The 20,802-nt window shown below is 46.2% G+C and overlaps 2 protein-coding genes across 3 annotated transcripts in view; one reads left to right on the top strand and one right to left on the bottom strand.

Annotated features, from left to right (window-relative positions):
• Positions 1-3,224, bottom strand: part of PNCK (pregnancy up-regulated nonubiquitous CaM kinase) — a 51,106-nt gene extending 47,882 nt beyond the window's left edge. The window contains exon 1 of the mRNA XM_061614210.1: positions 3,127-3,224. Within this exon, the coding sequence (XP_061470194.1) occupies positions 3,127-3,134 (8 nt within the window). The 5' untranslated portion in view covers positions 3,135-3,224. The remainder of the gene's footprint in view (positions 1-3,126) is intronic.
• A 1,396-nt stretch (positions 3,225-4,620) lies between these two features.
• The window catches only part of SLC6A8 (solute carrier family 6 member 8), a 44,309-nt gene continuing 28,127 nt past the window's right edge, over positions 4,621-20,802 (top strand). Inside the window, exons 1-4 of one of the 2 annotated variants that reach the window (XM_061614208.1) lie at positions 4,621-5,421; positions 13,702-13,833; positions 15,461-15,713; positions 15,880-16,012. In XM_061614208.1, coding sequence (XP_061470192.1) covers positions 5,136-5,421; positions 13,702-13,833; positions 15,461-15,713; positions 15,880-16,012 — 804 coding nt within the window. In that variant the 5' untranslated portion in view covers positions 4,621-5,135. The remainder of the gene's footprint in view (positions 5,422-13,701; positions 13,834-15,460; positions 15,714-15,879; positions 16,013-20,802) is intronic. The other variant, XM_061614209.1, reaches the window with a different exon arrangement.

Raw genomic sequence — 20,802 nt, 5'->3', positions numbered from 1 at the left:
GTGCAGCTGGGACGAGGTGAGAGGTTCTAGGTCAGACATTTCAGAAAGAGTTAAACCCCAGTACATATCATTTTAGGAGTTAAGCACTCCCTAATTTTGAGTGGGCCAAGAATCCAGTGTCCTCTTTTGCTAGAGCACTGTTCTTCCATCTTGGGTCCCCAGATGTTGTTGGACTACAACTCCCAACAGCCACTTTTGACTCTATACCCCGTGACAAACTATGGCATAAACTATCATGTACATCTATTGATAAAAGATTACTATTCCTTATCCATAACCTGCACCAACATACGTCTATTCAAGTCTCCTGTACCAAGGACGGAGGCCTAACAAATCCTATTCCAACGTTTACAGGGGTGAGGCAAGGCTGTATTCTAGCCCCTCTTCTTTTTAATCTCTTTATAAACGATTTGAAATATCACTGCCTTTCTCAGGAGTTCCATATCCCTAAAATTGCTGATGCCCATTGTCCCTTGCTCTTATATGCCGACGACGCTGTACTTTTATCCTTTTCTAAGATTGGCCTCAAACGCATGATAAGAGCCTTTATGTCCTATTGTGATGAGAACCAACTTACTATAAATTTGGACAAAACCAAAATTCTTGTCTTTTCCAAACGAAGAAATCTTCATGTTTGGAAAATCAATGGCTGTCAAATTGACCAAGTCACCCATTACAAATATTTAGGGATAACCTTTCATTCTTCTATGAGTTGGTCTACACACATTAAAGAGGCAATTCTGAAAGCAAAATACTCTGTTAAGAGTTTACTTTGTTTTTTTTACTACAAAGGAGGTTGTTTTGTCCCAGCACTTATTAAATTATTCAACTATAAGATCATACCTCAACTCTTATATGGAGTTCCACTCTGGATCCACTCTATGGATTATACAGTTGAAGCAATTCTTTCTAGTCTACTACGCCGTTTGTTAGGCATCCCGAGATGCGTTCCATCAGCGGCACTTAGGCTTGAATGTGGTCTTTCCTCATTGGAATGCCAGGCCTGGCTAATGACGGCCAATTACTGGGTAAAAATCTCTTCTAATAATTCGCTGGGCCTTCTTTCTGCATATTGGAAAGATTCCAGTCCTTCTTTCTGGAACACCAACATTGAATTAAAACTGCTGAAAATGGGTTTAGCTAAAGAACATCTAATCCAATACTCGCCAAGTGATGCTTTAGTCTTAATTCGTTCTCGTATTAAAGACATTGACTACCAGAACTCAATCTCTAGGGCCACGAAAACATGCTCCCCTTTATATCTAAATTTAGCGTTTGAATATGGTAAGATTGCCCCATATCTGCATTTTCTTACCATTCCTAAACTTAGATTAGCCTTCTCTAAAACAAGGTTTAATTGTTTAAATTCTGCAATCCTTGAGGGAAGATTCAATGGAACTCCATATGATCTCCGCATTTGTCCCTGCGGAACTAACAGTATTGAAACTCCTTATCACTGTTTATTTGAATGTGCCTTTTATACTCAGATTAGACATAAATTTCTTAATTCTACATTCTCAATTCCTTACTACCAATCTCCCGAAGATATGATTGTTTCCGCTCTTTCTGGTTTAGACAAAGGAATTACTATTCAAGTTGCCAAATTCGTTTATGCGGCCCAATTAATCTGTGCTAATATTTAAATGAAATTGTTAAGGTTTATTCCAGCATACTGTATATTCCTTGCAGCTGTTTTTAAATTGTTTGTTTTGTACTGTCAAAACGGGTCTTTGACCGCAAATAAAGAATATATATATAACTCCCAACAGCCAGCTTAACCAATGGCCAAGGATGATGGGCACTGTAGTCCAACATCTGGGGACCCAAGGTTGAAGAACAGTGTGCTAGAGCAAAAGTGGGAACCTGTGGCCCTCCAGATGTTGGGAGTTGTAGTCCAACAACTTCTGGAGGGCCACAAGTTAGCCACCCCTGTGGCAAAGGGTAGGTCCACTTGACTACCGAGAAGCTGGTATAGGAATGTTATATGGCTTTGCAGTAACCAGGCAGGATTAGGGTAGCAGATGATCAGAAAAAGACCTGATGGCCTGGAAGAAATTTGTGAGATGAACATAAGAACATTAGAAGTGCCCTGCTGGATCAGACCAAAGGCCTATCTAATCCAGCATCCTGTTTCCCGGAGTGGCCAGCTGAGAAGTCCACAAGCAAGACATGGGGATGATGATAGCCCTATCCCACTGTTGTTCCACAAAAAAATGTTATCCAGAGGCATCTCATCTTGGAGGTACTATATAGCCATCACATGTCATGTAAGTTGTAAAACAGTGCAGATACAAAAGGCAATTGATGAGCTGGCAGGTGAGAAGGGAGGGAATGTACAGCTGGGAGGGGGGGAAAGCCTTACCTTGAGCCAGGACTCATTGATACTTAACCCCCAGACTTTTTGCTTGCCTCCCTTTTATTACAATACAGTGCAAACACAACTAAAACATACACATCACATATATACATAAGTGTCATTAAGCTGTAGGGAAAGATTCATATAAATGAAGGCCCAATTTGTAGTTGTTTTTCATGAAAACAACAGAGTACTATGGGTGTTGTTTTTTTTAAAGTCTTATGTGAGAAGCATCATTTTGAAGTTCATTTTGCCATTTTGGTTATTTCCCATGTTTTGGTTAACCACTGCTTTAAGGCTGGAGGTTTGGGGCACTACCATTTGTTTGCAAATTATATTCTCACAGCAGTAAAAACGTTCCAAACTGTTTAGTGGTGTTTATGTTAAAGTTTGTTAGTCTAATTCCAGCAGCTCAAAACAACAAATAATGCATCCATGGGCACAGTGGCCTGTAGGGCCTTTTTCAAAGCCTGGGTTTAGAACTAGAGCATGTGGTGTGAAAGTGAAGAAACAAGGATGCCCTTAGGCATGTACAAAGTCTGTGGCAACAAAAACAACAAGGGAACCTTGTTGCACCCTAAAGACTAACAAATTTATTGTGGCATAAGCATTAATGGGCCACAGTCCATAAGGAAGCATCTCACATAGGCTGTGGCCTATGAAATATTATAAAACAATAAATTTGTTAATAGCATAATCCTCTACATGCTTATTCAGAAGTTCATTTCATTGTGTTCAACGGGGCTTACTCCCCAATAAACAGAGCTCGCCTGATCATTTGCAGAGTGAGGCAGCCACTTCAGATGGCAGATGCAGGTGGTTGGGGACTGCCAGTCCAGTCTTCTATAAACAGACTTCTGTATGTAGAACTGAAGGCAGGCGAATTAAAGGCTGGGGGAGGAATATCAGGCAGAGATTAATGTATCTGGCTGCCAATAACTCTGGGATTGCATTGCAGCCTAGTCTTTAAGGTGTCACATGACTCTGTTGCTTTTCATGTACAAAGGGCCTAAACTTTATCAGTAGGTGACTACAAACCCTCCTGACAAATGATTCTGCAACATGGGATATTTGCTGGGCGGGAGGGGTGGTGGTGGAGAGTTGAGATCTAGAGGTTGTTTGTTTAGTTTAAAGAGTTAACAAGTATTTGGAGAAGTAGCCAGTCCTTTATCTAAATGTAACATTTTCCTCTTGCTATTTATTCACCACCCAAGTGAAAAAATGGGGAGAAAGAGATGGTACGTATGGTGGTTGAGTGCCCATTTGGAGGCAAGTGGTGTGTGGGTGGGATATCAACAAGTCTGTGAAATAACAACAGGGAAGGGAAAGCCTCTGAACATGGGCTAAGTGGTTTCTCTTATGCATTACTAACTGCAGCCACCAGCAGATTATGGCTACAGTCCTACACACTTTTACTGAAGAGACAACAATGAACACAGTGGGACTTACTTCAAAGTAAATATATGTGGGTTTACTCTGTAATTGTTCGGTAAGGCTACCACAAAAACAGAAGAGAGTCTTGCATAAAATACAATAAGGTGTCACACACTGGTGGGGGGCGTTTGCTGTCACAGACTAAAACGCTGCGATCCTAAGCATATTTACAAGGAAGTAAGTCTAATAAAATTCAAGGAGACGAAACACTTTGATGAGAATCGAGCTGCAAGGGACAAAGCATCTGGGCCTTATCTTCCAGGTTCTAGTCCCAACAAATATTGGCTAGCGGGTGGGTGGAGAGGGGGAGGAAGAGTTACAGGGAGCCCCAAAAAGGGGTGTAAATGTTGCGGATGATGTCTCTGGAGATAATTACAGCTCAATCCTAGCAGGCGTATTTAGTGTTGCTGAGTTGTTCAGTGGAGCTTAACTCCCAAATACGAGTGCATAGGACGCGGGTTGCTGCTCTGGAGAAGACAATGGTAGGGGCGCGGGAGGCATTGCAGCCGAATCGTGTTTCTCTCTGCATGTAGATTGCATAGTCAAAACATCTCATTTCGGAGCGGGATAAAAATATTCCAAATCAGTAAACGCAAACAGCATTATGTGGATCTATAATGGGAGAGAACAGGTGCAATGGGTGTGTATGGGGGGGGCTGGGGAGGAAACAGCTATTCCTCCAGAGATTGATTAATTCCCCCCCCTTCTTCCTGCTCCTCTCCCCCTTTCTCTCTCTCCTTGCGGCTGTCGGTGCTGGAGCAGAGCGTGGAGGAGGAAGGAGGAGCCGTCGGCGGATCCGCGACAGCGATGGCAGGGAAAGAGGGAGGGAGGCTGACGTCACACGGGCTCTCTCCAGCAGCCTTGAAGGGGAGGCGATTGAGCGGCGGCGGCGGCAGCGGCAGCAGAAGCGCAAAGGCAGTTTAGGCGGACGGGCGCTCTGCAGAAGGCAAGGGAAGGGGTCGCCGACCCCACCACCACCCCTACCCCCTGCTAAGCCTCCGGGCCGGGTATTGTGGGGGTATCCCCCCTCGGCTGCCCTCGCCGGCCTTCGCCCTCCAACAACTCCCTTCCCGCGTCCACTGAACACATGAGGTTTTTCAGGTTGACCTTCAAGTGCTTCGTGGATTGTTTCTGAGTCTGCAAATCCCCCCTCCTCAAATCGAGCCCCTGTCCCGGCGAGACCCTCCCTCTCTACAGATTCCTCACTCCACCTCCTTCCGCGAGCCCCTTCTGAAGGGGGGATTCTCTCCAGACCCACCCAACCCCTCTCTTCTACCCTCCTTCGAGCATCGCCCCGATCCGCCTGGAGGGGGGCGGCCGGGACTCGGGGTCCCCCCCCGGCACCATGGCCAAAGGGGCTTCGTCGGAAAGCAGCGGCTGCGGCAGCATTTACAGCGTCTCCGTGGAGCAGCAAGACAAAAAGGTGGGGCGCCTCGCCGCCATGTGCCAGGGAGCTCCCATCGCGGGCAAAGGGGAGGCCGTGGACCCTTCCGGGTCGACTCTGGCACTACCGCCCCCCGAGAGGGAGACCTGGACCCGGCAGATGGATTTTATCATGTCCTGCGTGGGCTTCGCCGTGGGGCTGGGCAACGTGTGGCGTTTCCCTTACCTGTGCTACAAGAACGGGGGAGGTGAGCGTTCTGCGTGTGGGCACGTGGTCGGGTGGGAGGGAGTGTGTGGGGGTGGGGTGGGGTGGGGATGGGTGGGCGACTGAGGAGCGGGGTCAGGTAATGAGGGTGCATGAGATATGGATAGACTCTTAAGTGTGAGTGGGGAATACCTCGGTATGGGGGATTGGGTGGTAAGAGGGGGTCCTTTAGTAGGGGGCTGTGGATAGGGGACCTTTTGCAGAAGCAGAGTGACGGGTTTGGGAGCCTTCCCTTTTCTTTTAGGGGAGATCCATTCAAGATTCAAGCTGATGGGGGGGGGAGCTTCGTAAAGATTCAGCCTTGAAACAGAGATTGGAGATCTCCAAGCATCTCCTCCTATTGCCTGAGCAAAAGGGCAATCGTGTTACATTCAAGGACTCCCCGGTGGCAAAGCAAAAAAAAAAAAAAGACTACTTAGGATTCATGGGAAGACAAAAGATAGGACCGGTTTCCTACAGACAGTAGGATACAGAGCCGAATTAAAGCATATCTGCATTTAGCTCTAGAACCTGTTTTTAAAAAGTCAGTGTACATGCCTGGGAAGGTGTGTAAAGAGCATGCCTTTGAACATGTATAGAATGCCTTCCTCTCCATATTGAATGACCACAAACAGCCCTACATCTGATATCAAGAAAAGCCAGAACCTATGGTGTCACTCCTGGACAATCTTCAGCCCCAGAAGGACCTCACATTTTAGAAATACAACACTCTCACTTGAAAAATGAGTCATAGCACCAAACTTGACTTAAGGAATCTTGCCAGGTTGAAATTCTGAAGGCAACAGATAGAATCCAGAGGTGAGGTGCCAGGAGGGAAGATGACTGGGTGGGTGTGCTGATTATAGACCTGGAAAAAGGGATCTTAGGTGGAGAGATTTCAGTTGCCTCTTCAACCAAGGGAAATTAAGAAATCACAAGATCCACAGAAGATGCAAGGAATGGGCTCTCTGGCTATCCAGAGTTTGAAATAAGAGTGTGCGTGGAGGATAGAGCTGTGATTAGATACAGGAGGAATCCTGTCTCAGCTGGTAAGGCACTGGGGGCAAGGGGAGGTTACAACTTGGCAAAGTGTGCCACCCCACACATCTATTGCTACTCAGGGAGCAAAGTGCAGTCTTCACCGTGAAGGGAGTGCCAGTTTCATGGGCAACAGCATATCACCCCCTCCCTGGGAAAAAAAGGCCAGAATTGTAGCTAAGCAATAGGTAGTATAAACAGATTATGCCTGCGCCCAGCTGTTTGTGTGCAGGAGTACCCCAAGGGGGCAGCAGCACTGGGAAGAAGAGTACAAATTCAGTAACTGCCCCCAGCCCAGCCTGACCATGAGGATATCCCCCCCCCAAAAAACCCTCCAGCTATAGTGCCCTTCTTTGTCTAGCACTCCAGTCTGTGTCATCTATCATCTCCTAGCCTAGTCCTCTACAATTTCACTGGCATGTGGGCCTGTTGCTGTGGTGGACCTGCATCCCGGTCTTGTGCCTGAGGTGAAAAATCCAAATGTGGCATGCGTGCGTGCATGCACACACACCACACACAGTTTCATTGATAAAAATGAGACACAATCTACAGGAAAGTGTTCATCCCATTCAGTGGACAGGTACAACTCAGTGTGCCATTAATGTACTGTTTCTTTCTTTATTACTACATTTATATCTCACCTTTCCCCCAAAGAGCACATGGTCCTCCTCATCCCCATTTTATCCTCACAGCAACCCTGTGAGGTTAAGTTACGCTAAGGGTCAGCGACTGGCTCATGGTCACTCAGTGAGCTTCATGGCCAAGTGGTGATTTGAACCCCAATCTTCCAGGTCCCAGTCCAACACTCTAGTCACTGTGCTACACTGGCTTTCTTGTGCGTAGCTCTCAGCCGTCTCAATGAAGCTTGTGTAGGAGAACTTCCAGGCAGACTGAACCTTGTGGGTCCTGCCTTGTCACCAGTAATGACATCCACAATCCACTGACATGCCTTGCCTTGCTTCACAGTCGGGCTGCTTCAGCCTGTGACTGTGGACCAAACTAGGACCACATTCACACCATACATTTATTCCACTATTATTCCACTTTAAACAGTAATGGCTTCTTTCAAGGAATTCTGGGTAGTTCATGAAGGGTACTGAGAGTTTTTAGGAGATCCCTATTCTCACAAATCTACAATTCTCTGAGTGGTTTAACAATCAATCCCTCTTCCTAGACAACTCTGGGAATTGCAGGTATCTGAGGGGAACAGGGGTCTCCTAACAACTCTCAGCATCCTTCACAAACTACCCTTCCCAGGATTCTTTGGGGAAAACCATCACTGTTTAAAGTGGAATAATAGTGGAACAAACGTACAGTGTGAATGTGGCCTAGATAGTCACAAGGGAAATGACAGGTAGGAGGGCAACACCTTGACCTTCCTCTGCCTGCTGATTCCCTGTGACAAATCCTGTCTCCCTTCCCCTATTATTATTCAAAAGTATTTATTCTTCCCCTCAGATAAACATTGAGCCTGGCTGGGAGAAAAAAAAAGAGCCTCAGAAGAGGCATTTGTAGCACAGAGCTTTGTAGTCAGAGGAGGAATTAAGCACCCCAGTATATAAATTCTCTGATATATTGGCTGGGAACCCCTATGTGCTGAGGTAATGTCTAGATTGATGCTTTGTGTGCAAGGGATGGGTGGGTATTTTTTTATTTATCCCACTTATATCTCTTCTTTTCTCCAAGGAAATTGTATATATGGTTCTCCCCCACCCCATTTTATCCACACAACAACTCAGTAAGGCAGGTTAGATTGAGAGAGAGTGACAGAGGAACAACTCTGTGGCTGAGTGAGGATTTGAACCTGGGCCTCCCTAATCCTTGTTATCTGACATTCTAACTACTGCATTCTGCAGATTCTCCCAAAACAGAGGTGTTAGTTATTTCTGAGTTTCCCTAGAGGCCCAAGCATACTCTTGAGGCAATCTGTCTCATTATGGAATGAAACAATGTACTGTATATGTGAAGCAAATGTCCCCTGGCATGAGCCAAGGGTGTACTCAGTGCAGTGACTGCTGCCTGAAATCTGCAGAGAGTCTGAACAGACAAGAGCTGTTGGGCAGACCTGCTTCCACTTATTGAATCTCAACAGAGCTTCTGACCGTTAAGGTCAAGGATGATACATCAGGCCATAGTCAGTACAAACCACCTTATGATTGGTCCATTTTTAACTGATGGAACAGGGGAGGGGTGCAGAGAAGGAAGTCAATGGGAAGTGAGGAATAATTTGTTTCCATTCAGGTGTGTTTAATTGGCACAACGTGGTGCTTGGAGCAAGTGTTGTCAAAGTACATAGGCAGGACAAATCAGCAGGGAGTGAAGAAAAGGGAGAGGCAGGCATCACCAGGGCTTAAGGTGAGCTCCAGAGCCTGTTTCCTAAACCTGGGGCTCAACCATAACACCATAGGAAGAATTAGAGATGACCAGAGTATACTCTGCACGTGCTCAAAGGAAATCCCCACATCCTAAGAATTACCATAGCCAGCTTCCACACATCTTGGCTTACAGGCCAGAGGTCACAGATTTTCAAGTCAGCTTGTATCTTCTCCCTGATGCTTTAGAAATGGGGGGACAGGGGCGGTCAGTCCAGGCTGGAGTCATCTGCATTGGAGTGTATGAGGTCTGAATACTGCTGTGCCACATGATCTCAGCATTGCTCCATTGCTGATTCAGTGTCATGTGACTACATAGCATGATGCCAACTTTACCATCTCCTCATTCCCCCTTAGGATTAGATGGTTTTCTACCCACTGCCTTTTGAAGGGGACAAAAGAAGAAAAGTCAGAAGTTAGCTTGTAGCGGCCGTGGAGTGGAGGAGAGTAGGCAGAATCACAGCTGGGATGATGTGACATGCATCAAGTCACACACACATGCCGGTTGTTCCCTGATAAAATGACCTGGCCTAGCTTGCCAAGTGCTCTCTGTGGTATGTGCATGTTTGTATGGAGCCAGTGTGGTGCTGGACTTCATCTGGGGAGGCCTGGACTAATATCCTCCCTCAGACATGTGAAGCTCACTTGGTGACCTAGGGCCCAATCAGTATTTCTTAGCCTAATCTACTTCACAGGGTTGTTATGAGAATTAAGTGGAGAAAGGTGGGATAACTCGGCGCTTTGGAGGAAGGATGGGTTAAGAAATACATAAAATCAATACAGTTCAGACATAATCATTCAGGTGGCCAAAGCTAAGTATGTCATTGGTTTAGCTAGCATTGCACAGGCCACATGACTACACTGACAGGATTGGCTGCAAACAATATTATGAACTACTCCCTCTAGTGCTAGCACCCCTTTTCTCCCTGCATTTACTGAGGACTACAAACTTCTAAATCAAATCTGTCATTTTTTAAATGTTGTGTATAAAGGTGGAGGAGTGCAACTTATGTTTTGGCACAAAGTCAAAAGTTCAGGATGCATCCCAATCCGCATCCAATATTTGAAGGGGATGTATTTAGAGAACATAAATGGATCCTAGTCCTGGATTTCCCTTTTTAAAAGAGAGAGAGAGAAAGAAGGAGAAAATTTGCTCAGTCTCAGGCAAGAAGAGGCAGCATTGTGTTCTGCAGCCACCTTCTACTGGAACAGAAACTAGTTAAGGAAACTGGAGAAGAAATGGATATAGCCCCAGTTTTTTTACCCAGGCATCTCTGGGGTAGAATGAATTATTTTCTCTTGTCACTGTAAAGATCTGGGATCTGTTCTTCCTAGATGTTTTGACATTACTTGTATATCTTGTTATGCTAATAAAGTCTCATTGAATGGAGTTAAACTGAGCTAACACCCAAGGGATTGCCAAAACCTTGAACTTGGCAAGTGGCCTAGAGATGGTGTGTGTTTGTACATCTGTGTATACGAGAATGGCATGACTTATTATGCCACAAGAGTGCAGGGTCCGATTTTGTCCGGCTACTGTCCTAGGCTCTGGAGAAATAATTTATTTCTGTGGTCAGCAAAAAAGAGGGACATGGCAAAAACAACTCTTAGAGCGGCCAATGTGTCTCTCATGACTGCCAGCTCTGACAGGGAGAAATGATCCAGGTAATCAGAGGAGCTGCATAGTTAAAGGGGCCAGGAAGGAAACTTTGTGGTTGTGATGAGGTGGATGAAGAAAGTTTGGAGAAAGAAGAATTTGGACTGATGGATATCATCACAGTTGGGTGGAGTGGATAGGCCAGAGGTAAAGCAACAGATAAGAGAAACATTCACTGGACAACCTTCCTGGCCTGGGATGACTCCGCGCGCCCCCCCTTGCCTGTGCTTTCTAGGGAAAGTGGCTGGAGGGGTGTTGGCTTGTGTTGAGGCTGGGATAATCTATTCCCACCCCTCTGAGTGAGGGTGACATAAGGATCCTTCCCTGCCTTAATCTGCAGCCAGCTGACAGAAGCTTCATTTGTATAAAAGCCATAGAAGAGTATAGGGTGGCTTGAGAGCAATGGCTTCTGTCAGTTGTTATAGGTGAATGTGTGAACTGCCTCAGCTGATAAACAGGTATTGTGTTTAGAGAGATGGAACATGAAAGTTCTGTTTGAAGCATTGCATCTGCGTTGGCCCATTCACATGTGCAAACTGTTTCTTGTTTTTTTAAAATTTTTAATTTTTATTATCAAGCAAAATGGACTTTTTACCTTGCGTGTCAGGACAGGATAGATCTGCTAGGTAGTCTGTCACAAGGCCTGATATCAGAGGGAACAAGTAACTGAATCTCTGTGACTCTGTGACCTCAAAAACAAGGCACCCCCTCACCAATCGGGCAAGCTGGGCCCACAGGCAGAACTGCACAGGGCTGGTTTCTCTCAGATGTGATTGTAATTCCCCACAGAATGGGGATCCCTTCTGCTTGTGGAGATTCAGTTCTCCACTTTGATCAGTTGCATCTGTCTCATTTTCTGGGTATGAATTCCCTCTCTAATTCAGAAAGAGGTCTAGTTAATCTTTTTTAAGTAGCAGCAACATTCTCAGGTTATCCCCATGCAAATTGTCATCGTTCAGTGGAAAAAAAATATTTCTCCTCCTCTAATACCTGTCTTTAGATGAGTCACTGAGCTGATATATAAAGGCAACACATGAGGCATGTCTATATCACACGTGTTTATTGGTTTCATAACTGTTTAATTGTCGCAGCTTTCCTGGGAACTGTACTTTAGAGGGAATGCTGAGAATTCCACTGAGATCCCTAGCTCCCCCTCAGAACTACATTACCCAGAGTTATTTGCAGAGAAGGAACACATGTCACACTACTGTTGTAGTGCAGATAACGCACACACACACACACATTACAGAATTGATAATTTCAAAAAACAGAACACTGAGGATTAAATCTGTCTAGAAGTCACATTCTCCATCCTGGAAGGTCCCAGATTTATGGGAGCTAACTACAGTTACTCTGTGATATGAGAAATACACTCTGAATGTTCTCAGAGGCACCTTTTTTGTTTATTATTACTTCACATATTTCAGCCCTTAGTTCTGGCTTCAAAGCTAAACTGAGTTTACTGTGAGACAACAGATTTTGAAGCAAATTAGGAGACAGTTAGTATTGTCCATGGGGCACAATCCTGCTCTTGCACAGCTGTTGTTCATTCTTTTGGATTTTTCTGCCTCGGGACCAAAATGTTTTTGAACTTTGAAACATAGATTCCAGGGATGGTTAGCTCTAAATCAGAACCAATTCTCATTATAGAGGTAGTAAACTACTTTTCTGGACTGGGCCATTTCTGACTGCAGAGGCTTCATGTGGCCAAATGCATCTCCATTAAAAACACACACACACCCCACTCATATAAAAAAACTAGACTGTCAGGGAGGTGAGGCTAGAACCCTTCCCCCAACATGCATGGTTTTTTTGTACATAGATTTATTTATTTATTTAACGGAGAAGTATTCAGTCATGTGAACTCACACCTGCACTCAGAAATGGTATAGCTTTGAGGTTTGGCCACGTCAGTGAGCACTAGGTGCATCCTCACGCACACATAATCATGCATACCCCACCAAATCATATTCAAATACAAATGCTGCCAGAGACATACTCCTTCCACCTTACAAACACATGTGTACACACCAGTGTTTGCAGTCCCTGGGTCATGGATGACCTTTTGAGTACCCAGTAATGAACGGGTTCCCTGACCACTGCCCTGGTAATCATGGAAAAGATCTTACATCTCCAAGATTATCCTCTTAGCTAGGGAGAGCTATCGCTAGTCGGGCGGTATATAAATTTAATAAATAATAATAATAATAATAATAATAATAATAATTTGCAGGAAGAGGAGCAAGGCTTGGCCCCATAACCCAGGGATTTGTGATATAAATAGCAACCTCTGGAGTAATTCACACTGAGACCCACATGCGCTGGGAACACACAGGCCTGTCAGTCACAGCCATGGACTGGCATGCTAAGTGCCACAGTAGTGGCAGGAAATATGATGGCTATTTGGGGAAGAAGGGGATGAGGACTGAGAGGCAACAGCAGGAGAAAGTGGGTGACCTGCACATTTTGAAGCCGATATGGGGAACTTGAGAGAAGCCAAGGGGCTGGGAGCTTGGAAGAGAGTCAAGATTAGATGGAAGAGCTAAGAAGATAAAAGCTGGAGGAAAAACAACAGGGAATGGCATACTCTGTATTGTATCTTTCCAGCTCCCTAGCACCTATCAGGAATCTGTCCCTCCTTTGTATATTTTGCAGTCATGTGTACATACAGACTTTTGCCTTGCCAACAAAATATCTCCAAATGAAGCTGGGAGGATGTGTTTCAGTTAAACAGAGGCTATTGTTATGGTGGTGCATTAAGAGTTGTTTGTTGTATGCATGTTGCAGTTCCATGGAATCACGGAAAGCCACAGGTTTAGGTATTGGCAGCAAAAAATCAGCTTCCTAAGAATGTTTCTAGTCCTGATGACAGTGACCAATATGGTGTGCTGGTGACATCCCAGAAGTCAAAATGCTGGCTTAATAAGATTTCTAGTGGGTGGGATTTCAGTGTACAGTATAAACTCTTAGCCCCTCCCACCCAACTATCAAAAGCAGAATATGCAAAGTAAGAAAAGTCATGCAAATGTCCATACTTTATACATGGCATAGAATCCCACTTTTAGTGCAGAATTTGGGTTGCCTTGCCACAGATTTTTTTATTATTTTAGTACAGAACACATATGCAGAGCCCTGAGTTATGGGGAGAAACTGTGGGGGGCTGGGATTGAAGAATGAGGAGGCTGTTGCTTACTTTGTGCTGCTCACCTGGCCACAGGTGTTTTCCTCATCCCTTACCTTCTTATTGCCCTCATTGGCGGGATTCCTATCTTCTTCCTGGAAATTTCCTTGGGGCAGTTCATGAAGGCCGGGAGCATCAATGTTTGGAACATCGCACCGCTTTTCAAAGGTAAGAGGCTCCCCCTCCTTGAACCAACTAGTCCTTCGTCTTCCTCCTCACTCCAATCTCAGACTGGTTCATAACCAGGTTCTTACTTGCAAGGGAAGGTCGGTACCTCATATGTTTCAGAGTATAAGCCCTTTTTCTAAACTCCTCCCCCTCCTCCTCTCCCAAAGTGGCCTCTGGTGGAGCCCTTCCTCTGTCAGTGGGCCTCTGGGGGATTCCCTTGGAGCTACAGCAAACAACACTTACACAGTGCTACAAGCCACCATTTTAATTTCCCACAATGCCCCAGAGTGATGTTCTGCCCAGGGGTATTGTGGGGAATTAATATGGCTGCGAGATCCAGCCACCCAGTCCTGCACAGAGTGCAGGGCTGGATTTCTTTTTGTTAATGATGGCCCAGGGCAGGCATCAGCAATGAGGCCCTAGCAGCTGCCCAAGAATGTCAGGTGCTGATGGCAGCTCTGGGGGAGATTCTCAGTCATACTAGCATGCATGCATGAGAATATGTGGATCAAGATGAATGTTTATTAAATACGACTTTATCATAATTAATTAATTGATTAATTAAATTACACACACACATTCACTTGCATTCTTTTATAGCAAACAGGATCTTCCATAGGCATTGACCTGGAGGACAGGAACTGAGCTGTCCTCCACCTTTTGCTTGCAGAGTTCCTGTTGAAGGTCAGGCGGAGGAGAGAGAGGGCCTCCGCAGGCATAATGGCTCACTACCAGAGTCTCCACAACCTGTACCTGGGGGTCCACAGTTGGAACATTTAGGCTGTAGCCCTTTCCCAGCCCATCTAAGAAAGCCAATTTTGCTGATCCGGATCTAGATTGGAGCAGAGAGCCCTAGCTACTATTACTACTGCTAATACTGTTGTTATTGCTACTACTTAATATTTCATTTATATATCTCCCCCCCCCCCCCGGTGCAAGGTGCTGTACAAAACATTGATGCGATGCAGTCCCTCCAGTCTACATTAGGCATGGAAGAGAATAGGAAAATGAGATCAGAGACTAACAATGACCATTGTTAAGGGACAGGCAAGGATTATCAGGAGAATAAATAAACTGAGGCAAGGAGGAGGGGCTAAAGAAGTGGGGTGTTCTGAAGTACTAAAGAGGAGGAGGCTGAAGGAAGACACCATGATTCTTCAGGAGCATAGAGTGTGATACTGGCTGCAAAATGAATCTTCATGAGCATCTTCGCTTTCATTTTTTTTAAAGTTTCTAGCCCTTAGGGCTGTGAAGGGCTACTTGAGTGGGCAAGGCCCAGTGAAATCTCAGAAGCCAGAGAGATGGCAGAGTAAGATGTCCAGTGTTTGGAGACTGGGCTTCAATCCTTCCATTCTTCATTTTTCCCCATAAGTAGTAGAAACAGAGTAAACTGTTATGCAAATGTGTTTCATTTGCTTAATTTTACAGATTTCAGGATCTAGGTTTTGACGGTGTGGAATGTTAACAACGGAGTACACCCTGCATACTTCACCCAGTAGGGTTAAGCATAATTCACCCAGTAGGATTGCAGGAGGCAAATGCTGCATCTCCACTTTTGAGCCGTAGGGGGAAGTGGCATCTCATTGCCCCAGGCTTCTCTCTTCATGCGCCTTCTCTCTCTCCACAGGACTGGGGTTTGCCTCTATGGTGATTGTCTTCTACTGCAACACCTACTACATCATGGTGCTTGCCTGGGGTTTTTATTACCTGGTGAAGTCTTTCACGGCCACCTTGCCTTGGGCAACCTGCGGGAACCCCTGGAACTCCCCGGAATGTGTGGAGATCTTCCGGCATGAAGACTGTGCTAATGGCACCTCCATAGGCAACCTTACCTGTGATGAACTCTCCGACAAGAGGTCACCTGTCATCGAGTTTTGGGAGTGAGTTCTGGCATGCTCTGGCCATGGCTGTCCAGGCCTCCTGGGATCAACTGGTCTTGACACCATGGTCTAGACTGGCCTGGGCAAAACCAACTAATCAAAAAGAGCCTCCCCCCCCTTCCCCAGCCTCCACTCCCTAGCCAACTTTTTCTCTCCCTGATTGCAGGAACAAGGTGCTGCGTCTGTCGGGAGGCCTGGAGTTCCCTGGGGCTATCAACTGGGAGGTGACCCTCTGTCTCCTAGCCTGCTGGGTCCTTGTCTACTTCTGTGTCTGGAAGGGTGTCAAGTCCACAGGAAAGGTAGGGGAATTGGGGCGATGGCATGATTCTGCAGGGTCAGGAACTGTGGGGAAGAAATGTATGGGTGAATTGTGGCAGAGGTCACACAGGACTCCACACAGGAGGGGTAATTCCGTCTCCTCAGAGAAGGCACAGCCCTAGCAGTCGCCTACTTCCAGGGTAGCCAGTGTGGTGCCCTCAAATATGTTGTTGGACTCCCAACTCCTGTCCCAGCCAGCTTGCCCAGGGGTCAGGGAAGATGGGAGTTATACAGTAGGGCCCGGCTCATACAGCGGGTTACGTTCCGCGCTGTAAAGCAAAAACCGCTGTAAAGCGGATCCCATTGACCAAAATGGCGCCCGGCGGCAAAAAAAACGCTGTTAAAGCTGAAAAAACGCTGTAAAGCGGGGCCTTTCTACAATTCACAACCACTGTATTAGCGGAACATTGTAAAGCGGGACCTTACTGTAATCCAACAACACCTGCAGGGCACCACTTGGGCTACCCCTGGCCCTTCAAACCCATTGCTAACAGCTTGCTATCCCTCTTAAAAAAAGGCTCTCCAGTTGCCTGTAGTGGTGGTATGACAAAGAATGGGTGGAGAGCTTTGTGTGAAGGGCGAAAGGAGATAGCTATATAGATTCAAGCCTATGGGAAGATGGAGATGTGTCAGTGGAAGATGAATCAAGAGATTATATGAAGACAGATGGCTCCATACCCTTGGGGCTGCTGACGCTGACATTGTATTTATGGTGCCCCCATCCCAATGTATAGGGGGGTAGGGGCAGCCAAATTACTCATTTGGGAGGAAGAGTGGAATGCAAATTCAATAAAATGAACAAGCAAATTACTGGTGACTCCACGTGTATGGAGATGACACTCCTGTTTGCCCACTGGTGAGCCATGAGGGAGGGAACCACTGAGTGGAACTTAGATAGGGCCCCTCAAAACCTGCTACTGGGGCTGAGGCTGCCTCATTTGAGAGAAGGTGGTCCAGAAGATAGCAGCATCCCAAGCTCTTTAGGTCTTTAAGGTGGTATTCAACTATATGATAGTGCTAGTGCAAGGATTAGTGCTAGCGCAATGGGAATCCCCCCTCCACCCCCATGCATGCCTCTTGCCATCCTCAAATCTGCTCTGAAGGATTGGGGGAACCTCCAGGACAGATGTAGGGGACATGCAAGGGAGGGGGGACCCTTGCACTGATGGAACAAGCGATGAATACAAACCTTAAAATGTAACAACAATGCTTGGAACTGGGCCTGCCATCCAATGGGAAAGCAAACAATCCATGGTAATGTGTACAGGTGTTGTCAAAGTACATGGGAAGAATGAACTTTTAAAAGAATCAGCTAAAAAATAGGGAAAGGGCAGAGCAGGCCCAAACATGTTGGTGCCTAATGCAGATAATTCAAAATTATATTCCTCGCCTAATCCAAAGGAAGCGTGACACCCTGACATGTTCTCCTGAGCAATCCCCATTGGCATGAATAGGTGCTTCCTTTCATGACAGTGGGGACAGGGCCAGTTCTACCATTTGGCAGCGTCAAGTGGTGGCCTCAGGTGGCAGATGCTGGGAGGGTGGGGTGGTGGCACAGTGTCAGATGATAGAGCTGTGTTTGCCATGCATAGCCTGCCCCGCAACCTCTAAGCTGGCCTGCTGCCTTCACATCCAGTGGAGGACACTGTCCTGTCACCAGTGTTGCAGAAAGATTCAGCTGCCAATCCAGTCAGCTTCTGTATGTGGAATGGGGAAGGTGTGTCATACTGTCCTCCACCTCAGGCAGTAAAATACCTTGGACCGGCCTTGAATAGGATAGTGTCAAACTAGACATGATGGCAGCAGACGCAACTCAGGCCCTGCCAAATCTGTATAAAGCAGACAAAGACCACTGAATGTACAGCATGGATAGGCCAGCTGAACTGTCCCCCCGCCTGCATGTTTTGCCTTGAAACTGATATGCTCCAGCCATTTTTCTCTGGCGGGGGGTGGTAGTTCCAATTTTGGCGCTCCACCTGGAATGGGTTGGGGAAGAACAGCAGGTGTGCAGCATTTACAAGGGAAAAAAGTGTGGATAGGGAAGTATTTGACTCCCACCTGCCCATGCAGAACTTTAAATCACCCTCCCCCCATGTCCACAGTTAATATGATTTGACAGAAGACCCCATTTTAACACACAGGTCTCCCACCATCTAGTATGGCCCTCTGTAGTTTGTGCCCTGTGAGTCATATCTATCTTCCTGTCTTCCTGCCTAATAGAGCCCCAGATCCACTTCCTGAGGTGGCCACCTCATGTCACTTCATTTGCCATTTCCTCAAGAGAAGCCCTGGTCCCATAAGCATGGATTTACATCTCTTCTGCCATTTGCAGATGGACTGAGACTGGCATAATTCCTGTCAGCTGCAGCCAAATATTCCCTTTCTCTGTCTTCTCCTGATAACAAAGATATTCCTGGTTAGAGAGCATGGTAAACATTATCTAAATAAAAAAGTAAAGAATATATTTTGTGTAAGACAGACCTAGAAATTCCTGCTCGAATGAAGTTCCGCTATGACTAGTAAGAATTTTTTGGGGTGGAATGTTCTGCAAATCCTGACCTGGGTCCCACAGAAAACAGTAATGTAGCTTCTTAGTCAAACTGCTGTGGGTGTCATTTGCCTTTCTCTTGCCACACAGACACACACGCTTGGTGTCCTATTGGAAGTTTGGGGCAGCTGAGGCAACTTTCTGCATAGCGGGACTTATATCCACTATCGGATGCTGTAGACTTCTGAACGCCAGTTACTGGAAATCACATGTGGGGAGAGTGCTGTTATGCTCGTGCTTTTTGTGGGCTTCTCATAGGCATCTGGTTGGCCACCGAGAGCAGCGTGCTGGACTAGACGGGCCACTGAGAGCCTGATCCAGCAGAGCCCTTCTTATGTTCTTAAGGTCAACTATTTGGGCCGAAATAGATGCCTCTTCATTTTGCCTGAAGTGACATTTTGACACAAATTTAAGGGTTCTGGCCTGTAAGAAGCAGCTGAGGAAAGAAGGTGTTTTGACATAGCTAAAAGAGTTCCCAGTGGAGTTCTACACATGAGCTCCCATCCCTAAATCAGCACTTCAGTTTTGGAGAGTGTTCACGTAGGGTGTAAGCTGAACATAGGCAAACTGCTTTATACTAAGTCTCACCATTAGGCCAGCTAGGCCAGGACTGTGTAATCTAACTAGCAGCAGCTCTCCAACATCTACCTCAAGGGATAAAATGACATTGTGACTGGCCATTTATCAGGCTTTTGTTTCTTAGCCCTGCTATCTGAGACCCTCTTAAAATGGGAGGTTCCAGGGACTGAAGTAGGGACAGCTTGGGAACTTCAACACAGGGAAAACATATGCTCTGACACTGACCTATGGGCCATTCCTTTCTGTGCACAAATAGAAATGCCACGGGCCTCTCCTTTTGCCACATAGCAGGCATATATAATTTCTGTCTCTGTTACACACACACACGTACGTTCCTTTCCCCCTCAGACACCCAGCGCCTGTTTCTTTCCTGTGTATGGCCAGTGCTTTTGAAATCCCACCCGTAAGCAAGTTCTGCGCCTGAGAGAGCCTGACATTTCTCAGCAGACAGAAGCTGCAGGTGGGGGGCAACCACCTTGAGGCCTCAGCAAGACAGGCACACACGTGGCTCAGCCTACTCTCACAGTAGGCCAGTGTTGTGTTCATGCGGCCTGGGTGAGGAAAGAGTGCCAAGAGCAGGCCTTTTAGCTGGTGGCTGCCTACCCAGGCCTGTGTCTTCTCCCTGTGAGTGAACACCTGAAGTTTCCAGAAAGCCAGAGCAAGCGTGTAAGAGTGATGGAAAAACATTTAGAGTTAGCCAGAGGCCTTTATCCCACTAAGTGTTTCTAATAATGCCAGCCGGAGGAAAGTTGTTAAGGAGTGATGCCGAAACATCTTTTCAGCAGAGAAACTGTTGATCACCCAGGAGCTTATTAATATCCATCAGAAGGAAGCGAGATGAAAGCCAGCTCCTTGAAGCTTTTTTTTTTTATTATTCTCCATGTCCATTTCTATCCTGCAACAAAGGGTGCTTTGTAATCCTGATCTCATTCAACGTCTCAGCAAAGCAAACTTCTGAGGTGATGAGTGTTTAGGACTGCCCTGTCAGCAACATAGCAGAATTCCTGAATGCAGCAGATGAGTCAGCCGTGTCTGCCCCCTCCCCACCCTCCCGCCTGCTATAATGGGCAGAACTCCAGGTGTGTCATGCAGCAAGTGGGGGAGGAGAGGCACCTGAGGTTGACAGTGGAAGGAAGTAGGGTGGGGTGGCAGGGGATTTATAGCTTCCTAGTCCCCCATAGTTTAGGGCAGAGCTTGGAAAAGTTACTTTTTTGAACTACCACTCCCATCAGCCCCAGCCAGCATGGCCACTGGACTGGGCTGATGGGAGTTGTAGTTCAAAAAGTAACTTTTCCAAGCTCTGGCTTTAGGGATATGTATTACTTTTGACAACCTGGCCCTGGAAAGCCATATGTATGGAGGTCTTCAGGCCAGGGCTGACAAACAAGACATTTTGCCAGCTGAAGCAGAGCACCAAATAGAGTGTCCTTCCTCACAAGTCATGGTGCACACATAGCAGCCAAGGTGGCTGGTCAAGCCATTTTGGTACCTGAGGTAGAAAATCACACACCCTGGCAGTAAATAAATAAATAAACAAAACAACAGATTGGTGCCCCACTAGTTAGTTAATTAATTAATTAACCATTTGCTGTCCCCTTTCATGTCACTAAAATCAGCTAACTAAGGCTGCAATCCAATAATGTC

This window comes from Rhineura floridana, chromosome 3 (assembly GCF_030035675.1).
Source record: "Rhineura floridana isolate rRhiFlo1 chromosome 3, rRhiFlo1.hap2, whole genome shotgun sequence".
NCBI lineage: Eukaryota > Metazoa > Chordata > Lepidosauria > Squamata > Rhineuridae > Rhineura > Rhineura floridana.
Note: the sequence above shows the minus strand (reverse complement) of the source record. Positions and strands in the feature narration are given on the sequence as shown.